The following is a 27,079-nucleotide window of genomic DNA, read 5'->3' as shown; positions in this document are numbered from 1 at the left end:
TGGCTTGACACTAGTGTATATACCTTTTGGCGTGACACTAGTGTATATACCTTTTGGCTTGACACTAGTGTATATACCTTTTGGCTTGACACTAGTGTATATACCTTTTGGCTTGACACTAGTGTATATACCTTTTGGCTTGACACTAGTGTATATACATTTTGGCTTGACACTAGTGTATATACCTTTTGGCTTGACACTAGTGTATATACCTTTTGGCGTGACACTAGTGTATATACCTTTTGGCTTGACACTAGTGTATATACCTTTTGGCTTGACACTAGTGTATATACCTTTTGGCTTGACACTAGTGTATATACCTTTTGGCTTGACACCAGTGTATATACCTTTTGGCGTGACACTAGTGAATATACCTTTTGGCTTGACACTAGTGAATATACCTTTTATAACACTATCCAAAATACTTCTAAGACTTAACTTATAAAATGTATGCCTTATAAGAGGTCAAACGAAGTAATGCAAAATCAACAAATAATTAAAATAACGGTTCGTTTTTTTAAAAAAAAACATTGTTCCATTTGTAATAATTGGGTCATTAGTAGTATATTATTTAGAATAAGGTTCGTAAGTATAACATGAAACTTAATCCATGATATGGTGAGTAAATGCACAACAGAAACACCATTATTGAATGTGAAAATGATGTCAAGAAAAATGTTATCAATGCAATTCTATATCATATTTAGTCAGTGTTAACACATGACTCGATGGCGATATCTTACCAAGTGTAGATTAATCCAAATAATTCATTGACTTTCACTATACTTAATGTATATCCTTATGAATTTAAGGGGACGGCTACATGGTGGCATCTGGTATACCCGGCAGGAATGGAGAGCGGCATGTGCAAGAGATAGCAAAACTCTCATTGGATTTGATTATCGCCACCGATCAAATAGAAGTCCCACATTTGGAAAACGAGAAAATTCGACTGAGAGTTGGCTTTAACACGGGTAAATATACACTGAACACAATTGGCATGTGTTCAGGCTTTTCCCTGTATATATCATTGAATTATTGAACTCATACTTGTCTTACGTATGTACATGCAATATCTATATGTTTGCTGTCGAGATACACCTGCTTCGATTAACTAAATTGGAAACTGCTCCCTATGCACATATTAGGTTTCTTCTAAGACGACAAAAACAATGTTAATTTATGTAGAAAAAGAACTCTACGTTGGTGACGAAAACAAGACAAAATCAACAACACTGTAGCAAGTTTATTGTTGAAATGTCTGCGTAATTGTACTTTGATTAAATTACTTTCTTTTGTATGTATGTATCAAATATAAGAAAATTCGAAAATTCTTTCAAATCAAGAGAGCTACATAGAAAACTCCTAATGTGATCTATTGCATGATGCAAGCACCAAAGGCCAAAGCATAACAGGCGGTAGACGTGTACACGAGAGTGGTCCAGCGGTCATTATGTTTGCCTCTTACCCCAGGGATCGTGGGTATAAGCTGCAGGGCGAAAGAGGCATAAGCAAGATGTCGGCCACTCACCCAAGAAATCCTTTGTGCAAGCTCTTCAGGTTGAGGGTGGTCTAGTGGTTAACGAGGTGTACACCTCACACATGAAATATTATGAGTTTAAACCACAACAGGCTTAGGTCGGTCTAGCGGTTTACGAGGTGTCCACCTCACACATGAAATATCATGGGTTCAAACCACAACAGGGTGAGAGAGGTCTAGCGGTTTACGAGGTGTCCACCTCACACATGAAATATCATGGGTTCAAACCACAACAGGGTGAGAGAGGTCTAGCGGTTTACGAGGTGTACACCTCACACATGAAATATCATGGGTTCAAACCACAACAGGGTGAGAGAGGTCTAGTGGTTTACGAGGTGTACACCTCACACATGAAGTATCATGGGTTCAAACCACAACAGGGTGAGAGAGGTCTAGCGGTTTACGAGGTGTACACCTCACATATTAAGTATCATGGGTTCAAACCACAACAGGGTGAGAGAGGTCTAGTGGTTTACGAGGTGTACACCTCACACATGAAGTATCATGGGTTCAAACCACAACAGGGTGAGGGTGGTCTAGCGGTTTATTCATCCCCGATCAGGGTTTATGTTGTCTAGTGGTATACCTCGTGTCAGCAAAGTTAACTTAAACATTTGAAACAATTGTTGTGTTACACGTGAAACATTAAATCACTTAAACATTGGTACATTTGAAAATTAAGATTTTTTGTCTCGTTCACTAAACTAACTGGAACAGGGGGTTTAATCTAACTCCCAGGTCGTTGATTTTTTATGTAAAACCTAATTGTTTTCAATACGGACTTTCGAAGTACTGGGGAGTATATAAAATACTGTCAAACCTGACATAGACTGCCTTTTGTCTAGAAACGTTTGCCAATCGTTAGCGATCAATTGTAAAAGTGCATATATCGTGTATTTCAAGTGTTTAAATGTCTGCATTAAATTTAACAACATGGATTGAAAATTCGTTTTGTTAACAACGATTTAGTCGCTAACGTGCTGCAATGTCGATATATCAGGTCCATGTGTGGCAGGCGTGGTTGGGATAAAGATGCCTCGATACTGTATCTTCGGTGACACTGTAAATACTGCATCGAGGATGGAGTCCACGGGGTTACGTGAGTCAAAAGTTATTGCCGTAAACTCAAAACGATAACAGCTTTTATTTGATTCCTTTAGACATAATGTGTCCATCCATTTAATTATTTGGGCTGTGTTGCAATACATAAACCCGGGTGATCTCTTCGGCCTCGTGTCATTACTTATTAAGGATTGTAAGGGTGTTTCAATTGTGTTATTGCTGTTAAATGTACATTGCTCTTCAATCTCGAACTGTGTTTGACGTAAAGTCGTCATATCCTTGCAGCATCGAAAGTGCAGATGTCCGAATCATCGGCCAATAAATTGAAAAAAGTGAACGGGTTCCGTATATCAGAGAGAGGCATCGTGGAAATAAAGGTAGATATCTTTCATTACTTTTTTCAGTTAGGTAACAGAACAGGTATATAACTACTTAGGAAAAGTGCAACTTTTATTACGCTGTCAACATGAGAAGCTTATAAGGGATTTTGTTTGGTCTAATCGTTAACAAAAGGACAAAAACAATGTCTGTTGTTACATAAAACACCGTACAACAGCGTTACAACAAATTGCAAACTTATCACTACTAATTTGGTAAAATAACAAGTTTCAATAGTTTCATTTTATTGGCAACATCGACAAGCATAAACATCATAAAATGTACACAGATAGCTTCACGAAATAAGTAAACAAATTCATATCTGACAAGTAGAAGTTATAGCTACAAAATTATACACATTTTAATAGTAAAGCAATACATAATAAATCAAGAAAGCAACGGCAGCATTTATATCAGTACAATTTGGCATGGCATTAAATACATTTTTACAAAGATTCCTAATCGCCCTAATTTTATTTCGGGACAACTTGGATACAACAGTGTTACTTCTTATATATTCAATCTGGTTAAAATTAGTTCCCAGGTCAGTAACTAGACGATAAATGTACAGAAGAATTCCTCTGAATCAACCGTACTGGAATAACATATATTACATTTTTTGTTGTCTCTCCCGATTTCTATATCGAATCGTAACCTTGATAGAGCAGCTCGATGATATTCTTTATCAACGATTTGGATATATGTTTCCTAGTGTTATATTTTAATTTACTCTATGAATTAACATAGAAACCGTGCTTTAACATACTGACCACAATGTCTTCGTTTTGGTATAGGAAAATAGTGTGTTTCATCGTAATAATATAAACTTAACTTTCAACTTTTTCCCACAATAAGGAGGATGCATGCACTGTAAAATTTGCCTTGTCTGTGTCACGGATTGAGGTTGGAGTGGTTATTATATCAACAGGTTTACATAGATTGTTTCAGGGGTCTGTGGACGTTGATTGCGATATTCTAGAGTAGAACATTTAGAATAAAGTCAATATTGATCAGTTCTGCCTGATTCTTTTGGTAAGAATTAATTGATGTACGTGCTACTGTAGAATATCGTAAAATGCAGAAAACTTAGATGCATCTTAGGCGTCTTGATGCTATTAAATAGGACCAAAGACTCTTAAATATTGTGTAGATGTTTGTAGTAGACCTATAACTCTCATCATTTACATTAGCATTACGCGCTGAGTATTGATTAACTTAACGGTGCGTGTATTATTCCAATACACGAAGGCTCACAGATTTTCACAGCATTTTAGACCTATCTCGAGCGTTTAAAACACATCAACTAATAAATTTTATAGAAAAGCACTTAATCTATCTGGTATCATTCGTGCCAGTCTACACCTCGAAGAGCGTTTGATTCTTGGATGAAAGATGTCGACTCTGGTATTTTTGGAACCATTTTTCTTTATGTTCGTCAGGCTTTTGACACTATGGACCCTGTTATTATTGCAAGAAAATTTCGAACGAATCATTTCTCGGACTTAAGGCATTGGCGAATGACCACGTATTTACTTCATCTAGATATAGTGTGGGAAAGTTATTTGTAATAGGTCTACATTTCAATATGTTTAAACTAGTGTTCCAAACGGATATACTATTAGACCTCTTCTGTTTGTGAATTGATATCGATGCCGAAATCATTCCCTGAACAAAACCTTTTTTGAGTCCTTACTGACGATTCCACTTTGGTAACAAGTATTATTTCAAGGATTCACATACTTCTTTGATAACAGGCACACTTTCCATATCTGCGTTACTATCTGTAAATATTGTCAAGAGAGTTCATATTAGAATTTTATAAAAGTGAAGCGTTTTCATTCTCATTTTTTATGCTTTTTCAATCTGTGTCTTTTATATCCTCATTCTTCAGAAATGAAGAAATTCAATTCCACGCCGTTTTTGCGATGGCATTTCATAAAATGCCTTTAAAGCTAAACATTAAAATACCTTATGATATCCAAGTAAACTTGTTGAACATAGCATCATTCAATATGGTTTTATAGTCCGAATGATGAATGCTCGTATTTCTATAGTGCATGTACGTTGCAATCTGAGGAGTGTTGGTGGAAGATACTCCATACAGATTGCTGATTTGTTTTAATATTGTTCAATTCATGTACATTTTCTTTACTTTGTAATAGTTGAAGGACCATATTTTCAACGCGATTTTGAAACCTATAAAAGGTATCAAAATTTGATCAAGTAAATTGTGAGAGAGTTCCATTTGTCTAAACCTTTTATCCGTTAACTATTGTCTGACTTTCTTGGGGGGTTTCAGGGAAAGGGTGTGATGCGAACATATTGGTTGGATGGATGTGCTAACTCATCACCGCAAAGGTCACATAATGATACAATTAGCTCAAACGGTTCGAATACAAGCGACGTTCATACAAGCAACAACGACGTCACTATGATAATTGTCAAAGAAAAGCCGAGCAACAGTATAATGTGACATGGAGTTCTGGTTCCGGAAACATATATCGATACATCGCATATCGTAATCCTCATAATATGTTGACGATAAACGGCCAATTAAAGGTGTATATACTGATACCAACGGTCAAGCAAATGACAAACATAGAAGTGACCGTAGCGTCTATTTTTATCTTCAAAAGACAACGGTCATGTAATGACAGTGTATAGTAGTTTGTGTACATTTATACTATAATTTTTCAGCATATTGTATTAAACTCCTTTAGTCAATGCAGAACAAAAAAGTTACTTTTTATTGTATTATTTATTGGTTAAGTATTGTTTGAAATATGTTTATAAGCTGACGCAATGATTCAGTTTATTGTATTTTTTTCTTGTCCGTGGTATACATTTAATTCAACGCACCAAATCAAACATAGTGTTACAGTTTTTAGAATAATGAAACGTTGAAATCCTTGTGCTATATTGTTAATTGCCAAATATCATGTCATGCTGAACAGTCATTTTATTTTAAATAATACTGAATGGTTGGTTAAGTGTTGTAAAACTTTGTAATTAAACACTGATTTATAAAAACTTCTTGTTCGTTATACACACCAAATGATTTTCGTGAGTGAAAATTATTTATAAATATGTTCCACTTAAATAAGACAGCTTTCTTTCAAAGCGTACATCGTATTGATGCGATCATGGAGTATTGTCGATTTGTCTTGTGATGACTTCATGAGATAAAACACGACATTTGAAACAATACCATTCTTTGCCTAGAATATAACAGTGTGGAGTATCGATACGCAACTTAATTTCACGACACGTCAATATGGTCATGTTGTGTACATGTTAAAAGGCCCATTATTTGCAATGTGTTCAAAAAAGTGTTATCTAACTTGATTAATAAAGTAGGCTGGATAGTTGGATATACATATCTAAAGTTTCAATGCAATACATAATGCATTTGCTGAGATAATGACCTAAAGGTGCTTATATGCAAAAGCTTAACCAAGGTATGACGCTGACACAGACGCCGACACAGACGCTTTTGGTGAGTAGTATAGCTCTCCTTATTCTTCGAATAGTCGAGTTAAAAAGGTAAAGTATCATTGCAAACAATAAACAATTACCTTAAGTAGGTTATGTTCTTGGAAGTTTCAAGAGTTGTTTTTACATTTTCATTTACCAGATTGGTTTTGTAAATGGCAAAGAAAAACTTGACAGCAATAGTGATTTATATTGAATGTCATGTACGTAACAGAATTCCAAAGTTTAAACAAAGTTGTATTGCCAACGCGTAATGCAATTTTATAGTATGGTTAGGCGGTGTGTGAGAATATATGTGAGAATGTGACCAACATTCGGACGCGGCTTCGTGGCTTTCATGCAATACCTATTAGCGACATCCTGCATGAAACCAAGGCATCGGGCAAGCGGAAGCAGAAATAAGGCTGGAACTTGAAGGTGTCACCAGACTTCCTGGAACTCATCACGGACAGACGGGCGTAAGCGGAAACGGAACCGAACTACTTCCATACAAACTGCAGGGAGGAAGCGGAAATAAACATGTAAATTGTGTGGGTCTTTTAAAAATGCAAAGGGGTGATTTCAGTCATAGACAGGATACGGCTCATAATCAAAGCTGTGGAATATTCATTGCAAAATATGTGTTCTTGTTACAGCTTCGACAGACACACTTGGTATACTAGTTTTATTATTTTTTAACCAATGTTTTCTGTTTGAGATCATGCAGTAAACTTTCAATACATGTTTGCATTTCGTATTTATTTATTATATATATCAGATTTCTACCTTTGATTTCATGAATCATTTTGACCAGTAGACTTGTCTACATTTACAAATAAAGAAATGAAATCAATTAGAGGTAACTAACATAAACATTTCGATGTAGACAGGCACAATTTAATGTACATTTATTAAGTGTATGCTTCAGCTTAGTTTGAACTGTTTTTACTTCACAACGATTGTGAAAATCACGGCAATATCATTTGAATTTGTCATATAAACACATAAGTTAAATATTTCACAAATAGTTTGCCCTTAAAATTATAGAGTCACATTTTAATCACTGAACTCTGTTTAAATATATTTGTATACTTAATGGGTTTTCTTCATTCGAAAGCTAATAGGTGGTTTGATTTCTAGGTAATTATTTTTTAGAAAATGAAAGCAACTCTTTCGATCATGATTTGTAAAAAAATGATTAAGTTATTTTGTTAACATACATATCATATTTCAAATCTGTAAGTGCTTTTATCTGCACATGACCATTAAAAAAGGTTTATCGAATTATTTCATAGTTCGCCTCTGGCAATGAGCAATATAGTTATTATTTTCAAAAACGTTTTAATAGATTTAAGTATTATTTGGAATTTAATATGCACAATCACTATTTAACGGTCATACTGGTATTCATGTTGTTTTGGACGATACAATTCACCCGTGGTCATTATGGTCGTTGGTGGTGGATATTTCAGATGTTTCAGCCAGCTACCGTTCACATCCGTGCTGCAAGCTCTTTTAAACCTGAAATAATACATACACAATATTTCTTAATAACCGGCCTCTCATCAAATGCATACTTATATCATTCAGCATTAGATTTTTATACTGTGAAAATTTTAATCTTCTTGAGTTTTTTATAAGCATAATCTGTATAATAAACACAATAAACAGAAAAGTAAATGGGGAACTTTCACACTAGCATGCAATCTTTTCATTACTTCAAGTTTGTATTGCAATATGCTGAAAACCAAAGTGACAACAAAACAATAATGCTAACTGTCTTGTTTGACTGAGGAGTTTTTATGATGACAATTACACCTACTACTATCATAAAACACGTTATAGCCAAACTACCCCGAACAACGATGAAGCTGCTACACAGTTATATAAACACACAAGACTAAAGGACCCTTTAAAAGAAGTAGACTTCATCTCACTTTTCTGTCTTCTGACTCAAGGAATATCTGAAGCTGTATATTAATAAATACCAACTGCACGGTCTTAAATGTGTACTGTTCGAATTTCATATCAACATACACATCCTTAAAGAAGAAAGTGACATCACAAGTAGCATGTCTAGATGGAAACTATACAATGTCGACATGCAGTAACGGAAATTATTAAATAGAATGTTTGATAATTTTATCACTTTTTTCAATAAATGTCAAATGACAGATACGGTGTCTTTCATTTGTGCCTGTTTACAAGCTGTGATCATCCGAATTTCGTCCATCACAAAACATAGCACCCAACTCTCCACTGAAGCTTCGCTTTGCGAGTTTTGTGTTTTTATCGACATATTTGGCCCAGTATAGAATTGGCATTGTTTGCTCGTACTAATGTTGATGATTATTGCGTTATCTCACACACACCCACACACAGCTTTGTCAATAGAGACAAAAAGCACAATATGCAGCTAAAAGATGTTTCCAGTAACTCAAATATTTACTTTTTGCTGTTTGAGTGGTTTTGTTTTAATGTGGATTTTATAGCAAAATGCAGTAAACACACTGACAGACGTTGGTTTGTTTTCAGTTGATAGGGCATTCAGTCGACAATTACGAAAGCCTGATTAATATGCCTTGTTACTAGAAACTCAGGCAGCATGTGTTACACGCAGGATTTTTTTTATTTGGCCAAGGATAACGTGTTTGCACGACAACGACTGCGATGCCGGCTACAACAACGCGATCAAGAATATCATGTCACCTCCACATTGTCACCATCGATAATCAAACGTGTTAAGGTATGCTGTTCAACTAAAGAGACGTATTTCTATCAATCGTTCGATGTCTGTTTAAATGATTTCTCAATCATATGCGTTTGGTGAAAAAGAACAACAGCAATACATTTAAAGTGGTATTATAATGATACCATATGATCACAGTCGAGTGCTCTCTGCACGGCCTGCCTGTCAGCCTGAAGCCGTGCTTGATTTCTGGCCTCCGAGCACATAGACGTGTAGGCCTCTTTACTCCAGCAGGAAGCTTCATTATACTTAAACATTCAAGACAGGTGAATAGAGAGCGTAATGAATTTGTGTTGCACAAGGCATGCTTTCAAGTTGAAATAAAAGAAATGTGCACTTATATATATATATATGCCATATATGATACTGACAATGATCTGTTTTACAAATATTGTGCTTCAAGTAACAATAGCACTACTAGCACAAGGCATCGCGGAGTCAAAATAATTTCACAGAGAATATTTCATTGTAAAATCATTCTGAATATTTTTAAAGATTGGAAAGTACAATCTTGTTCTAAACCAATGAACTACTAAAAAATACATTTTGTGAAGAATAAATTTTGACTGGGCATGAACGAAGGCCTATCAAACCAACATTTCAGCTAAACTTTAAAAAACTTTATAAAATTTCATGGCGTTCACTGCGCGATCAATAACTACATTTTTCTTTCAATTTTATTCAATGCTGGATTATAAGAAGAAAGCTTTAAGTTGGAACTAGAGAATGTAAAACAGCAACAAGATTTCAATAGCCATAAAGCCTACCCCAAAAGCTTAAAGAGGTCGAATTAACGCTCCTTCACGCACACGAAACGAATGCAACTTTATAAAAGCGGTTCTTGAACATTAGTATGAAGAAATTGGATGGGAGGGTGGGGGCAATCTGGGGTAAAATCTGAATTCTTTAATAATTTAATATATGTAACGAAGTTTTTCCGTCGCAGTATTTAACAAAATGAATCCTTCAAATAGTTATTTCGATGTATTTTCGTCAAACATACGTTATGTTTTAAAGCCGATCTTATTAAATAATGTGCCAGATTGAACCATTAGTAAAAATATTCCTTTTAGTAAAACAAAGTGCTATATCAATAATATTTATGAGCTGCGTTGTGCGATTTTGGGCATTCGAACAATTTTTTGAAACCGTCAGAAAGTATGGGAAAGTACTCGCACATATGTTGGCTTCCCGTCGACCGGTATGTGAATGAAAGAGAACTGAGCAATGAACAAAAGAGATGATCCCATTCGAGGTAAGAACTATCATTAAGTTTTTTGATAATTGTTTTGAAATCTAAGTGGTCGTAAGTAATAAAAAAAATCCGTCTCAGGCGTCTGCATATTAAAGTGCGTCCAACTTCCTTATTTAACGCTGAGGCAAAATCGATGTAATAAGTTTATGAAAATCATGAGAGTGCTTAATATACTCGTTTATGAATATGTAGAAAAACATTATCAGCTTTTGAAACTTAAGTTTAAGGTAATTAATTCAATTATTATTCAGTGAAAAAATAAAAACAAAAGTTGAGCTTGCGCACAGTTGCTATAAGCTACGCTGAAAATCTATATATAGATGCATTATTAATACCTATTCTAAAATATGTGGTTATAGCAAATTGGATACAGGTATAAGGGTGCACGTCAGTTTGGAAGATGGAATGTCTGTTGATCAATGCCGGCTCAATAATGTGTGTCGGCTTATTTTTTTAAAGCAGCTCAAACCCGTGTAAATTTATTTTTAGGAGTGTATATTTTTATTGACATAATGTGTGCATGTAGTATTTATTTAATTTGTGAGCTGCATTTTTAATATATGTATTTTATTATTTAACAATGTACTCAACTTAAACATATTTTATTTCATAATCAGAAATTGGACTCACTACAGGGAATTTTGGGGATGAAAGTATGCTTCCACGTCTGCGCAACGGCAGAAATGACACACAGAGGGAAGACACTGGTTGCCGTTTGGATGCTGGAGAGGGGACGGGGGAGGATGGTGAGCTGCTTCGCCTGGATACCAGGATTGAAGATTTTCTGTCGGGATCCACGCGTAAAGACAATGACGAAATCATGCAAGAACCTGGTGAAGATACAGGAACCGCCTTGTAAAACAAGCTGCATTAGCCTGTTTCATTCAGACTAAATTCAGGATTATATCCTTTCAGTGGGAGAAATGGAAAATTTAAAAAAATAGAAATATACGCCATGGGTTGTTTTCATAGTTTAGCACATGAACAAACAAAGGGTTGAAAATAGAGAGTAAGATACGGATGTTTATGATGGGCGAAAAGTGAGCAAGTCAGCCTTTCCTGAGATATTTGATGTAAAACTTAAGACATTAAGAGTGATTCGGCATTGTTTTAGAAATTATTAGACTTTCTTAATAATTCAAAACCTCACTATATGCAAAACTTTTCCGAAGGCCCAAAATCGCACGACGCGCTTATTAGAAACAGTGGATCCTGTATTGACCCCTGTGGCATGCCTGGTGATATGGGAAGCAGGCCAAATGGTATGTTTCAAACCTATACTAATTGTTTCCTGTTCGTCAGATAAGATTGATAAAATTGTAAGGACATACTACAAAAAAATGATACAATTTTAGTTTACACAAAATAATTTGATGGTGAACTAAATCAAAGGGTTTTCTAACCTCAAGAATTATAGCCCAAACAAGCTTTACACTGTCAATATCTTTTAATCCATGCGTCTATTAACCTAGTTGAAGTAGTACTGCAAAAGCGATTTTCCCTTCGGCCTCTCCAAACTGATAACTTCTTCATCGGATTTTTCCCCAAAAAAAATGGGGCGAGCGAGCGAAATAATAAAAAAAAATATTAGTTTTGCACTTAGCAAAAAAGAGGAGCGAGCGAAGAGCGAACAAATATATATAGTCATTAAACTCACTTTTGCTCACATTATATTCACTTATTTACTTAACAATGATATTGTAAACAGTACAAGGATAACATTAAGTGATAGAATGATAACACTACTAGATAGTTCTATACAAATATCAGTTTTGAGATCAAACAAATGCTATTGAAGATCAAACAAATGCTATTTGAGATCAAGCAATTGTATTTTTTAAACTATTTTAAAAAATGAGATAACTCAAAACCAAAGTTTTCCAGTTTTTTAAGTTAAAGCCTGGACACAAGCGCCAATGATCACAGCCACCTTCATGCCCAATGACATACCCAAATCTAATAACCTAGGTTTTCCACTTTTCCTTTGATGATCTATTAAAATACATTGTCATATCTCATGCCATGGAAAGGACTAAACAAGGTTACTTGAAAAATAACTCACAGAATGAATATAGGCATTTGCAATCAAATATAAACTACAGCTATCACTCTTGCAATGACTACATGATTGGCTTTGGTAGCCATCTAAGTTCCGGTAGAGAATTTACAAAAAACCTACACCGTATTGTAAACCATTTCGGCACCAAATATGTCACAGAAAATTCCGGCCAGCGCCAGATTTATTTTAGGCTTTCTCAGAATTTAATGCCTACTTTTTTGAACTTGCATATTTTCCTTATTTTTTGAGATATCTTGTTCAAATTTAGACAAGTAATTGAAAACATAAGCATATATACAAAAGACATTTTTATTTCTTTTGTACTGCAAATACTGATTATGTCAACTTTCATATATAGCAAAAAAATACTTCAAGAAAATACAAATAATGCAATATTTCTTTCATAGACAAAAATCAATCTGCATGAATATTTAATAATTGAATGATTTCCATATATAGTTTAAATATACACATAAACATCTAAAAACATTATTTTGACAATATTTACTGGTTTACTAGTAGCTACAAAGGAATTTAAAAGTAGTTCTGAAAGTTGATATTTCCACTCCTTATTTTGCAGTGAAAATATCAATTTGATATTTTCACTGTAGTTATTTCACTGTTAAGATCCTATATTTCATCGAAAAGCATGAAAGAAAAACATATACACATACCCTGTAAGGAATTGAGAAAAAAACTAAAATAAAACAATGATATCTCTTCTCGTATTGATACAATACATTCGTATACGCGCAAGACAAGTATAACGTACATTCATACTTACTCGAAAGCACGGTTATCCCCCGTTTATAATCAATCGAAGAAAATAATACGGACTAAGCTTATATACACTGATAAAGGTTTTAATCACGTTTGTTATTATATAACTTAAATAGAACCACAAAGAGTTATATGACAATTCATTTAATCATAGGATAGATGATATATTAACTAATTACTGTTACAAGACATAAGGATGTCCTCATGAATTTCTGCATTTTTCTTTAGACTAACTTTAACATATTTCAGGGTTAGCGCGAAGATGATGCTGTATGGGAGGCACTGTATATCTAAGGTGTTTATTTCGCCAGAGGTGTGGATGTGGAACCGGGCTTGCCTAGTCTGTATGGAAGGCAGCGGAACAGGCCAAACGCCCCCGCACAAGACCCATCCACGTACTCAAGAATTAATATGTATCTTCAATTCGTCGACCACCTCATACAAGAGATGGAAATCAGTCTATTGAATGGAAGGACAGGTGACACGGCTGAAAAATTGCCTTTGGATGTGAAACAACTAGCCCCAGATGATACTGCCTTTATCTACAATACGTATTGTCACAATTTGGACGTTGATGAACCAAACCTTGCAAGGGATGTGAACGGATTGAAGGTCGTGTGGACAAAATGAACATGAAACACGGCCGAAATCAATGGCAAACACATTGAATGCTATAAAAACGGATTTATATCCCAACAGTTATATGTGTTTTTGCTGTGTATGCCAGTCACAACCACCACCACAGAGAGGTCGTTTAGCACATTGCACCGCGTCAAGACACACCTAAGAGCAATGATGAAAACTTAGAATATGTTGAACATTTACCGTGAAAAGGACATTGATGTCCGGCGAGTAATATACTATAGTGCACATAAAAAAGATCTGCGATTAACTTTCTTTTTCAGAGTTTAAATTCTGCCTACAATGTACTGTATAGTACTTAGACGTCTAAAATGTGCTTACAAAATTTCGTTGTAAAGTGGGATCTGAGTAGTATACCTAACTGAACTGAGGTACAAATGGCAATGAGACCAACAGTCGGGCAGATGATGAGCGATTTGCTTATGTATCAGTGCGTATGAACATTGGTATTTTTCATTGAAATACTAATAAATAAATATATTGCATATAAAGTAGAATTATAATGCAAAAAGGGTGCAACTTCACACTTTTAACGCCAAAAAAAAAAGAATAGAGTGTTAACACGTTTTTTGTTTCATTTTAGTCGCAATATGCCTTACCAAGGATCTTTTTAAAGAGGAAAATTAAAATGATTCTCGGACCCCCTAACCCCTACCAGCGGGAGGGGGCGACCAACTCCCACATCTACCCTAAAACATCGATCTGCATAATCCCAAGTTGGCCCTAGCTACGCGCCTGAATTATGACTATGTACATTCTGATTATAACGGTGAAAACCTTGGAATATATCATATAGTAATAAGAAAATGTTTTGAAATGCAATAAGCCAGGATTTCCATGAGAGCACAAGGCGTGATCCGTAATGCTAAATAAAAACTACCACTCTTGTACATATGGAACTGGTTAGTTCATGGACATTTCAAAATGTGGTGTATATTTAAACTTTAAAAAAACTAGTTCGTATCCAACTGTTACCCTATGACCTCTCCATATGGTGTAGGTGTTTTCATTCGGCAAATAGTTAGATCCGCTTGACTAATGGTCTGAAATAGATATTTGTTTCGGTAGTAAATTGTAACTGAAAGGATTTAGATACCCACAAATTAAAGTTCTTAAATAAGCATTACATATAGTCTCATTAGAAAGACTGACTGATCGGCTAACAAAATCAATATTTACTTTTGGTGTTAAGGAAATGAAATATTTTGCCATATGAACAGAAACAAACATTTTCTTTCGTTTTTAATATTTGCCTATAAGGATGAAAAGACTGAAGTTTCTCAGAAAGGCGCGCCGAATCGTATGCGAAAATGACGTCATATTGTGTAATATCTTCGTTGGAATTGTGTCCCAACCCTGTGCGCGTTGACGTTTGATTTGATAGTCATAGTGGGCTGAAATTTTAAAAACAGTGAAAACTGTCCAACTGATATATCCTGTATTTGAAACAGTGAAATATCATTATTTTGTATTGTTCATATCTGGTATATATACGTGAGTATCAATAATTATGAACAATAAATAACTGTGCAATTGGAAATACTGCTGTCTTATTGAATACAATACATGAACCATTTGTTTTTGTTTAAAAGCAGAATGTTTTATAGGTTGCGCATCGGTTGAATACATGTGTATAATTATGTATTATTTCATGAGAGGACATGTGTATGCCCAGACCTTATTGTGAACTGACTTTGTTTGTCGTCCTTCTTATTGCAAAGATCGATTTCGTGGAGTGAACTATTAAGCAACGTTTTAAAATTTAAAAAAAACGCGCATATTGATTGATATGACTTTTAACATGCGCACCGTGTATGGAATTCGCAAATGGTAAGTATTGTGCTCAATGCAGGTCATCGGTAAACTTTTTTTTCGAATTTTAAATGTCTGCATTTCTAAATGCCGCGTGAGCTCGGGTGCGGACATTTCACAGATTTAAGACAAAAAATATAACGCATCGCAAAATACACAACAATTTTTAAGAAATTTGTTTGACTCCAAATATTAAATTGACTGGCCTATAAACACAGACTACACGACCTCTAAACGCCATCTCCACCACTTTACGGTGGTGCAAAGAAAAAGAGTTGTCGACAATTCCGTGGTGGAGCTGTGCCCTATGTTTACATGAACAAACGTGAGTATGGTTTATATTTTATTTTATAATTTCATTTAACGGACATATTTCGAAAATCGGAAGATGTGGTACCGTGTAAGAATACTTGTACTGTGGGCTGGTTACTATTTTGTTTCAATAGTGTGCAAACTGTGGTGTCAGGAGCTTTTCTCCCGAATCGGACTTGTGCATATTTTAAGATTTGATTGCATACAAATACATTTCTTGCTTACACACCCCGTAGGAACATTCTCACGCATGTAAACATAACTGTTATGTCTAGTACCTATGCCGGAACACAACAAACCTGATAAGCACTTCCTTAAAAGGAAAAATGCACATATTTATAAAAGTGCTGGCGCTGTTGCCCTAGTGGTGGCGCTATCGCTAATGTTTTTTTTCTTGAAGGAATATAAAAAGTAAACGCTTTTGGAATGAATATAAAAGTTGCTGGTTATGCATACTTCCTGCGGAAACAAAACTCTTCGCGAACTATCTAACCTTACTGAAAACTATTTCGAAAACAAAAGACTAGGTGCTTTATTTTTACCATAGAACTATAAGTATATATCATGTATGTCCGGTACGGCTAGAAAAAATCCAACCCCAGTGCACGCGCGTAAGCCGAATTACCGGCCACGCAGCATGACCGAGGGATGTTTTTTTTAACCGGACCTGAAAAACATAATTGATATTTTTTCTTGCATATCTAAAATTATCAATTTGTGGAAAAATTGACGTAGAAAACGCACTTTTGTACATTTTACAAAAAGTGCTTGAAACGTTGTTTACTGACGTCATAAATCGCAGAAATTTTAAATTTCTATTGAAGCCAAACGTAAGAATGTCCCGTTAAATCAAGTATCGACTTAATATATTAAGCTGAACATTTAGGCCAAAAAACATACCAGTGGTATCAAGATTTGACTTAAAATGGTCAGCCCAAACAAAGATTAAGTTCCATAAGGATGCAAAGATGAATGAGTGCATTAAGGTACGCCATCCACCATAAGGAGGCAAATATGTGTTAATGCATTAAGGTTAGCCATCCATCATAAAGATGCGAAGATGTGTTATTGCATTAAGGTACGCCATCCATTATAAGGATGCAAAGATGTGTTAATGCATTAAGGTACGCCATCCATTATAAGGAGGTAAAGATGTGTTAGTGCATTAAGGTACGCCGTCCATTATAAGGATGCATAGATTTGTTAATGCATAAGGTACGCCACCCATTATAAGGAGGTAAAGATGTGTTAGTGCATTAAGGTACGCCATCCATTATAAGGATGCAAAGATGTGTAAGTGCATTAAGGTATGCCATCCACCCTAAGGATGCAAAGATGTGTTAGTGCACTAAGGTACGCCATCCATCATAAGGATGCAAAGATGTGTTAGTGCATTAAGGTACGCAATCTATTATAAGGATGCAAAGGTGTGTTAGTGCATTTAGGTACGCCATCCATCATAAGGATGCAAAGATGTGTAAGTGCATTAAGGTACGTCATCCATCATAAGGATGCAAAGATGTGTTAGTGCATTAAGGTTTGCCATCCATCATAAGGATGGAAAATGTGTAAGTGCATTAAGGTAGGCCATCCACCATCAGGATGCATAGATGTGTTAGTGCATTAAGGTAAACCATCCATCATAAGGATGCAAAGATGTGTTAGTGCATTAAGGTAAGCCATCCATCATAAGGATGGAAAATGCGTAAGTGCATTAAGGTACGTCATCCATCATAAGGATGCAAAGATGTGTTAGTGCATTAAGGTTTGCCATCCATCATAAGGATGGAAAATGTGTAAGTGCATTAAGGTACGCCATCCATCATAAGGAGGCAAAGATGTGTTAGTGCATTTAGGTACGCCATCCATCATAAGATTGCAAAGATGTGTAAGTGCATTAAGGTACGTCATCCATCATAATGATGCAAAGATGTGTTAGTGCATTAAGGTAGGCCATCCACCATCAGGATGCATAGATGTGTTAGTGCATTAAGGTAAACCATCCATCATAAGGATGCAAAGATGTGTTAGTGCATTAAGGTAAGCCATCCATCATAAGGATGGAAAATGCGTAAGTGCATTAAGGTACGCCATCCATCATAAGGAGGCAAAGATGTGTTAGTGCATTAAGGTAAGCCATCCATCATACTGATGCAAAGATGTGTAAGTGCACTAAGGTACGCCATCCATCATAAGGATGCAAAATGTGTAAGTGCATTAAGGTACGCCATCCATCATAAGGATGCAAAGATGTGTTAGTGCATTAAGGTACGCAATCTATTATAAGGATGCAAAGGTGTGTTAGTGCATTTAGGTACGCCATCCATCATAAGGATGCAAAGATGTGTTAGTGCATTAAGGTACGTCATCCATCATAAGGATGCAAAGATGTGTTAGTGCATTAAGGTTTGCCATCCATCATAAGGATGCAAAGATGTGTTAGTGCATTAAGGTAAGCCATCCATCATACTGATGCAAAGATGTGTTAGTGCATTAAGGTAAGCCATCCATCATAAGGATGGAAAATGTGTAAGTGCATTAAGGTACGCCATCCATCATAAGGAGGCAAAGATGTGTTAGTGCATTAAGGTAAGCCATCCATCATACTGATGCAAAGATGTGTTAGTGCATTAATGTACGCCATCCATCATAAGGATGCAAAGATGTGTTAGTGCATTAAGGTACGCCATCCATCATCAGGATGCAAAGATGTGTTAGTGCATTAAGGTTAACCATCCATCATAAGGAGGCAAAGATGTGTGAGTGCATTAAGGTACGCCATCCATCATCAGGATGCAAAGATGTGTTAATGCATTAAGGTAAGCCATCCATCATAAGGAGGCAAAGATGTGTTAGTGCATTAAGGTAAGCCATCCATCATACTGATGCAAAGATGTGTTAGTGCATTAATGTACGCCATCCATCATAAGGATGCAACTATGTGTTAGTGCATTAAGGTAAGCCATCCATCATAAGGATACAAAGATGTGTTAGTGCATTAATGTACGCCATCCATCATAAGGATGCAAAGATGTGTTAGTGCATTAAGGTACGCCATCCATCATCAGGATGCAAAGATGTGTTAGTGCATTAAGAATTGTCATCCATCATAAGGATGTGTATACATTTTAGATGTTGACATCGAGATTATTTATATGTTTAATCTATATTTATTCATGAATCATCATATTAGTTTTGCATGTATCACATTTTTGATAACACCATAATGCCGCTTCTATTATAATATGATTTATAAAAGGGAAGTAATAAAACATTTATGTTATGATATAATAAAGGGAGGTAATACAACTAAATTTAAATATGATTATTAAGCAGTTTTATTAATTTATTTCTTAAATAACATAATGTCTATAATACAATGCTCTAACTCAAAACATACTTTAACATTTTGTTACTTTTAAACAAAACTTTACCAATAGCAATTTGTTGCATTTTTGTTGGATGGATTACCTTAATAAACTTTGTATGTAACCTCTTGTCGATTACTGAATCTATAGTATACGTTTTGAAACAGATAATAAGGTAACATGTGCCAAACATCACAGATATTCTTGTAAGCATCATACTATTGCTTCAAGAAATCATTAAATTCAAACACTGGGGAATGTTGTTACAATTTATAAAATTCAGCAATTTACACTTTTCCACTAAGTTCAACGTTATATAATGGTCAAAGGTTAACTGGCTTAGTGCTTGAGGTTATATTTTGTCTATTTGCCCAGTCTCTTAACCCTACTGATTTACCTGATTCAAATCAATTTTAACAGACCCCCCCCCCCCATTTTTCCATAGTGGGTCAGTAACAGACCAAATAACTAATAACGTACATATTTAAATGTTTTAAAATTTTAAAAGATTGTAGGACAGAAAAGACCCAAAGTTATTTAGTATAAATGTTACAGTTGTAATGGGATGTTTAAATGTATAAGTCTGGTGAAGTGTGGTTTTTTTCAGAGTTTTTAAAAAATATCCTAGCTCTGTTAACTGAATTGATTGATATTTTTAGCATTTAAAAACATTCTGGTCCGTTTTCTTGGAAACGTCTTGTGTTTGTCAGTAACTGATTAGTATTGAATTAAAAATAAAAATATTTGAAGAGTTGTGTTTAAAACTGCATGCATTTGTGGATAAATGTAGTTCACATGTTACTTATCCAACGAAACATAACATCAATCCTTATTATGAAGAAGGATCTATATTTCGGGAACATGTACATTGTATATCACTAATTGATGATTAAGGAACGAAATCTATAATTCTAGAGCATTGTATATCACTGGTTGATCATAAAAAAGCAGAATCTATGTTTCTAGAACATGTACATTGTATATCACTGGTTGATCATAAAAAAGCAGAATCTATGTTTCTAGAACATGTACATTGTATATCACTGGTTGATGATTAAGATGCAGACTCTATAATTCTAGAACATGTACAGTGTGTATCACTGGTTGGTGATTAAGAAACAGATTCTATAACTCTAGAACATGTACAGTGTATATCACTGGTTGGTGATTAAGAAACAGATTCTATAACTCTAGAACATGTACAGTGTATATCACTGGTTGGTGATTAAAAAGCAGGGTCTATAATTCAATAACATGTACAGTGTATATCACTGGTTGATCATTAAGGAGCAGAATCTATAATTCTAGAACATGTACAGTGTATATCACTGGTTGATGATTAAGATGCAGACTGTATAATTCTGTTACATGTACATTGTATATCACTGGTTGATGATTAAGATGCAGACTCTATAATTATAGAACATGTACAGTGTATATCACTGGTTGATGATTAAGAAGCAGATTCAATAACTCTAAAACATGTACATTGTATATCACTGGTTGATGATTAAGGAGCAGACTCTATAATTATAGAACATGTACAGTGTATATCACTGGTTGATGATTAAGAAGCATATTCAATAACTCTAAAACATGTACATTGTATATCACTGGTTGATGATTAAGATGCAGACTCTATAATTATAGAACATGTACAGTGTATATCACTGGTTGGTGATTAAGAAGCAGATTCAATAACCCTAAAACATGTACATTGTATATCACTGGTTGATGATTAAGAAGCAGATTCAATAACTCTAGAACATGTACATTGTATATCACTGGTTGGTGATTAAGAAGCAGATTCAATAACTCTAGAACATGTACATTGTATATCACTGGTTGATGATTAAGATGCAGACTCTATAATTATAGAACATGTACATTGTATATCACTGGTTGGTGATTAAGAAGCAGACTCTATAACTCTGTTACATGTACATTGTATATCACTGGTTGGTGATTAAAAGGCAGACTCTATAATTATAGAACATGTACATTGTATATCACTGGTTGATGATTAAGATGCAGACTCTATAATTATAGAACATGTACATTGTATATCACTGGTTGGTGATTAAGAAGCAGATTCAATAACTCTAGAACATGTACATTGTATATCACTGGTTGATGATTAAGATGCAGACTCTATAATTCTAGAACATGTACAGTGTATATCACTGGTTGATGATAAAGAAGCAGATTCAATAACTCTAAAACATGTACATTGTATATCACTGGTTGATGATTAAGAAGCAGACTCTATAATTATAGAACAAGTACAGTGTATATCACTGGTTGATGATTAAGAAGCAGATTCAATAACTCTAAAACATGTACATTGTATATCACTGGTTGATGATTAAGATGCAGATTCAATAACTCTAGAACATGTACATTGTATATCACTGGTTGGTGATTAAGAAGCAGATTCAATAACTCTAGAACATGTACATCGTATATCACTGGTTGGTGATTAAGAAGCAGATTCAATAACTCTAGAACATGTACATTGTATATCACTGGTTGATGATTAAGATGCAGACTCTATAATTCTAGAACATGTACAGTGTATATCACTGGTTGATGATAAAGAAGCAGATTCAATAACTCTAAAACATGTACATTGTATATCACTGGTTGATGATTAAGAAGCAGACTCTATAATTATAGAACAAGTACAGTGTATATCACTGGTTGATGATTAAGAAGCAGATTCAATAACTCTAAAACATGTACATTGTATATCACTGGTTGATGATTAAGATGCAGATTCAATAACTCTAGAACATGTACATTGTATATCACTGGTTGGTGATTAAGAAGCAGATTCAATAACTCTAGAACATGTACATCGTATATCACTGGTTGGTGATTAAGAAGCAGATTCAATAACTCTAGAACATGTACATTGTATATCACTGGTTGATGATTAAGATGCAGACTCTATAATTATAGAACATGTACATTGTATATCACTGGTTGGTGATTAAGAAGCAGACTCTATAACTCTGTTACATGTACAGTGTATATCACTGGTTGGTGATTTAGAAGCAGACTCTATAATTATAGAACATGTACATTGTATATCACTGGTTGATGATTAAGATGCAGACTCTATAATTATAGAACATGTACATTGTATATCACTGGTTGATGATTAAGAAGCAGATTCGATAACTCTAGAACATGTACATTGTATATCACTGGTTGATGATTAAGATGCAGACTCTATAATTATAGAACATGTACAGTGTATATCACTGGTTGATGATTAAGAAGCAGATTCAATAACTCTAAAACATGTACATTGTATATCACTGGTTGATGATTAAGATGCAGACTCTATAATTATAGAACATGTACATTGTATATCACTGGTTGGTGATTAAGAAGCAGATTCAATAACTCTAGAACATGTACATTGTATATCACTGGTTGGTGATTAAGAAGCAGATTCAAAAACTCTAGAACATGTACATTGTATATCACTGGTTGATGATTAAGATGCAGACTCTATAATTATAGAACATGTACATTGTATATCACTGGTTGGTGATTAAGAAGCAGACTCTATAACTCTGTTACATGTACAGTGTATATCACTGGTTGGTGATTAAGAAGCAGACTCTATAATTATAGAACATGTACATTGTATATCACTGGTTGATGATTAAGATGCAGACTCTATAATTATAGAACATGTACATTGTATATCACTGGTTGGTGATTAAGAAGCAGATTCAAAAACTCGAGAACATGTACATTGTATATCACTGGTTGATGATTAAGATGCAGACTCTATAATTATAGAACATGTACAGTGTATATCACTGGTTGATGATTAAGATGCAGATTCAATAACTCTAGGACATGTACATTGTATATCACTGGTTGATGATTAAGATGCAGACTCTATAATTATAGAACATGTACAGTGTATATCACTGGTTGATGATTAAGAAGCAGATTCAATAACTCTAAAACATGTACATTGTATATCACTGGTTGATGATTAAGATGCAGACTCTATAATTATAGAACATGTACAGTGTATATCACTGGTTGGTGATTATGAAGCAGATTCAATAACTCTAAAACATGTACATTGTATATCACTGGTTGATGATTAAGAAGCAGATTCAATAACTCTAGAACATGTACATTGTATATCACTGGTTGGTGATTAAGAAGCAGATTCAATAACTCTAGAACATGTACATTGTATATCACTGGTTGGTGATTAAGAAGCAGATTCAAAAACTCTAGAACATGTACATTGTATATCACTGGTTGATGATTAAGATGCAGACTCTATAATTATAGAACATGTACATTGTATATCACTGGTTGGTGATTAAGAAGCAGACTCTATAACTCTGTTACATGTACAGTGTATATCACTGGTTGGTGATTAAGAAGCAGACTCTATAATTATAGAACATGTACATTGTATATCACTGGTTGATGATTAAGATGCAGACTCTATAATTATAGAACATGTACATTGTATATCACTGGTTGGTGATTAAGAAGCAGATTCAAAAACTCGAGAACATGTACATTGTATATCACTGGTTGATGATTAAGATGCAGACTCTATAATTATAGAACATGTACATTGTATATCACTGGTTGATGATTAAGAAGCAGATTCAATAACTCTGAAACATGTACATTGTATATCACTGGTTGATGATTAAGAAGCAGACTCTATAATTATAGAACATGTACAGTGTATATCACTGGTTGATGATTAAGAAGCAGATTCAATAACTCTAAAACATGTACATTGTATATCACTGGTTGATGATTAAGATGCAGACTCTATAATTATAGAACATGTACATTGTATATCACTGGTTGATGATTAAGAAGCAGATTCAATAACTCTAAAACATGTACATTGTATATCACTGGTTGATGATTAAGATGCAGACTCTATAATTATAGAACATGTACAGTGTATATCACTGGTTGGTGATTAAGAAGCAGATTCAATAACTCTAAAACATGTACATTGTATATCTCTGGTTGATGATTAAGAAGCAGATTCAATAACTCTAGAACATGTACATTGTATATCACTGGTTGGTGATTAGGAAGCAGATTCAATAACTCTAGAACATGTACATTGTATATCACTGGTTGGTGATTAAGAAGCAGATTCAATAACTCTAGAACATGTACATTGTATATCACTGGTTGATGATTAAGATGCAGACTCTATAATTATAGAACATGTACATTGTATATCACTGGTTGGTGATTAAGAAACAGACTCTATAACTCTGTTACATGTACAGTGTATATCACTGGTTGGTGATTAAGAAGCAGACTCTATAATTATAGAACATGTACATTGTATATCACTGGTTGATGATTAAGATGCAGACTCTATAATTATAGAACATGTACATTGTATATCACTGGTTGGTGATTAAGAAGCAGATTCAATAACTCTAGAACATGTACATTGTATATCACTGGTTGATGATTAATATGCAGACTCTATAATTATAGAACATGTACAGTGTATATCACTGGTTGATGATTAAGAAGCAGATTCGATAACTCTAGAACATGTACATTGTATATCACTGGTTGATGATTAAGATGCAGACTCTATAATTATAGAACATGTACAGTGTATATCACTGGTTGATGATTAAGAAGCAGATTCAATAACTCTAAAACATGTACATTGTATATCACTGGTTGATGATTAAGATGCAGACTCTATAATTATAGAAAATGTACAGTGTATATCACTGGTTGGTGATTAAGAAGCAGATTCAATAACTCTAAAACATGTACATTGTATATCACTGGTTGATGATTAAGAAGCAGATTCAATAACTCTAGAACATGTACATTGTATATCACTGGTTGATGATTAAGAAGCAGATTCAATAACTCTAGAACATGTACATTGTATATCACTGGTTGATGATTAAGATGCAGACTCTATAATTATAGAACATGAACATTGTATATCACTGGTTGGTGATTAAGAAGCAGACTCTATAACTCTGTTACATGTACAGTGTATATCACTGGTTGGTGATTAAGAAGCAGACTCTATAATTATAGAACATTTACATTGTATATCACTGGTTGATGATTAAGATGCAGACTATATAATTATAGAACATGTACATTGTATATCACTGGTTGGTGATTAAGAAGCAGATTCAATAACTCTAGAACATGTACATTGTATATCACTGGTTGATGATTAAGATGCAGACTCTATAATTATAGAACATGTACAGTGTATATCACTGGTTGATGATTAAGAAGCAGATTCAATAACTCTAGAACATGTACATTGTATATCACTGGTTGATGATTAAGATGCAGACTCTATAATTATAGAACAAGTACAGTGTATATCACTGGTTGGTGATTAAGAAGCAGATTCAATAACTCTATAGAGAATGAGTTTGCCAGCAAGGAGTGATATCTCTCTTATGGCACGATGGGCGGCACCTCACCGATGACGCAATGGGTGATACCTCACCGATGACGATATTGGCGACACCTCACCGATGACGCAATGGGCAACACCTCACCGATGACGCAATGGGTGATACCTCACTGATGACGCTATGTGCGGCACCTCACCGATGACACAAATGGTGACACCTCACTGATGACGCACATGGCGACAACTGAACGATGACGCAAATGGCGACACCTCATCGATGACACAACCGACGACAACTCGCCGATGACGGCATGGCTTATACCTAACCGATGAGGTTTTGGGCGGCACCTCACCGATAACGCAGTGGGTGATACATCATCGGTGACGCTATGTGCGGCACCTCACCTCTGACGCAAATGACAACACCTCACCAATGACGGAAATGGCGATAACTCACCGATGACACAAATTGCGACACCTCACCGATGACGCAACTGGCGACACCTCACCGATGACGCGATGGGCGACGCCTCACCGATGACGACACCTCACCGATGACGCAATGGGCGACGCCTCAATGATGACGACACCTCGACGATGACGCAATGGGCGACGCCTTACTGATGACGACACCTCGCCAATGTCGCAATGGGCGACACCTCACTGATGACGATCACTCACCGATGTGGCTATGTGTGATACCTCACCGATGACGCTATGGGCGATACCTCACCGATGACGCTATTGGCGACACTTCATCAATGAAGCTATTGGCGACACCTCATCGATGACGCAATGGGCGTCGTCTCACCGATGACGACACCTCGACGATAAGGCTATGGGAGATACCTCACCGAAGACGAAACATCACCGATGACACTTTGGAAGACACCCCATTGATGTCGATACCTCACCGATGACACTTTTGGAGACACCTCGCCGCTGAACGCAGTGGATGATACCTCACCGATGAACGCAATGAACGACACCTTACCGATGACGCTATGGGCTGCATCTCACCGATGACGCAATGGTTGATACCTCACCGATGACGCAATGGGCTGCACATCACCGATGACGCAAAAGGCGACATCTCACCGATGACGCAATGGGCGACACCTCACCGATGACGCAATGGGCGACACCTCACCGATGACGCAATGGGCGACACCTCACCGATGACGCAATGGGCGACGCCTCACTGGTGACGACACCTCG

At 35.4% G+C, this 27,079-nt stretch overlaps 1 protein-coding gene across 1 annotated transcript in view; it reads left to right on the top strand.

The window, feature by feature from the left end:
- LOC128246080 (uncharacterized) overlaps positions 1-13,924 on the top strand; it is a 33,083-nt gene extending 19,159 nt beyond the window's left edge. Inside the window, exons 7-12 of the mRNA XM_052964287.1 lie at positions 813-974; positions 2,541-2,639; positions 2,888-2,979; positions 5,280-5,442; positions 11,073-11,310; positions 13,606-13,924. Of these exons, the coding sequence (XP_052820247.1) occupies positions 813-974; positions 2,541-2,639; positions 2,888-2,979; positions 5,280-5,442; positions 11,073-11,310; positions 13,606-13,924 (1,073 nt within the window). The remainder of the gene's footprint in view (positions 1-812; positions 975-2,540; positions 2,640-2,887; positions 2,980-5,279; positions 5,443-11,072; positions 11,311-13,605) is intronic.
- Positions 13,925-27,079: the final 13,155 nt, after the last annotated feature.

The sequence above is a fragment of the Mya arenaria genome, chromosome 9 (genome assembly GCF_026914265.1).
Source record: "Mya arenaria isolate MELC-2E11 chromosome 9, ASM2691426v1".
Classification (NCBI taxonomy): domain Eukaryota; kingdom Metazoa; phylum Mollusca; class Bivalvia; order Myida; family Myidae; genus Mya; species Mya arenaria.
The sequence above is the reverse complement of the archived record's forward strand: the minus strand, read 5'-3'. Positions and strand labels throughout refer to the sequence as shown.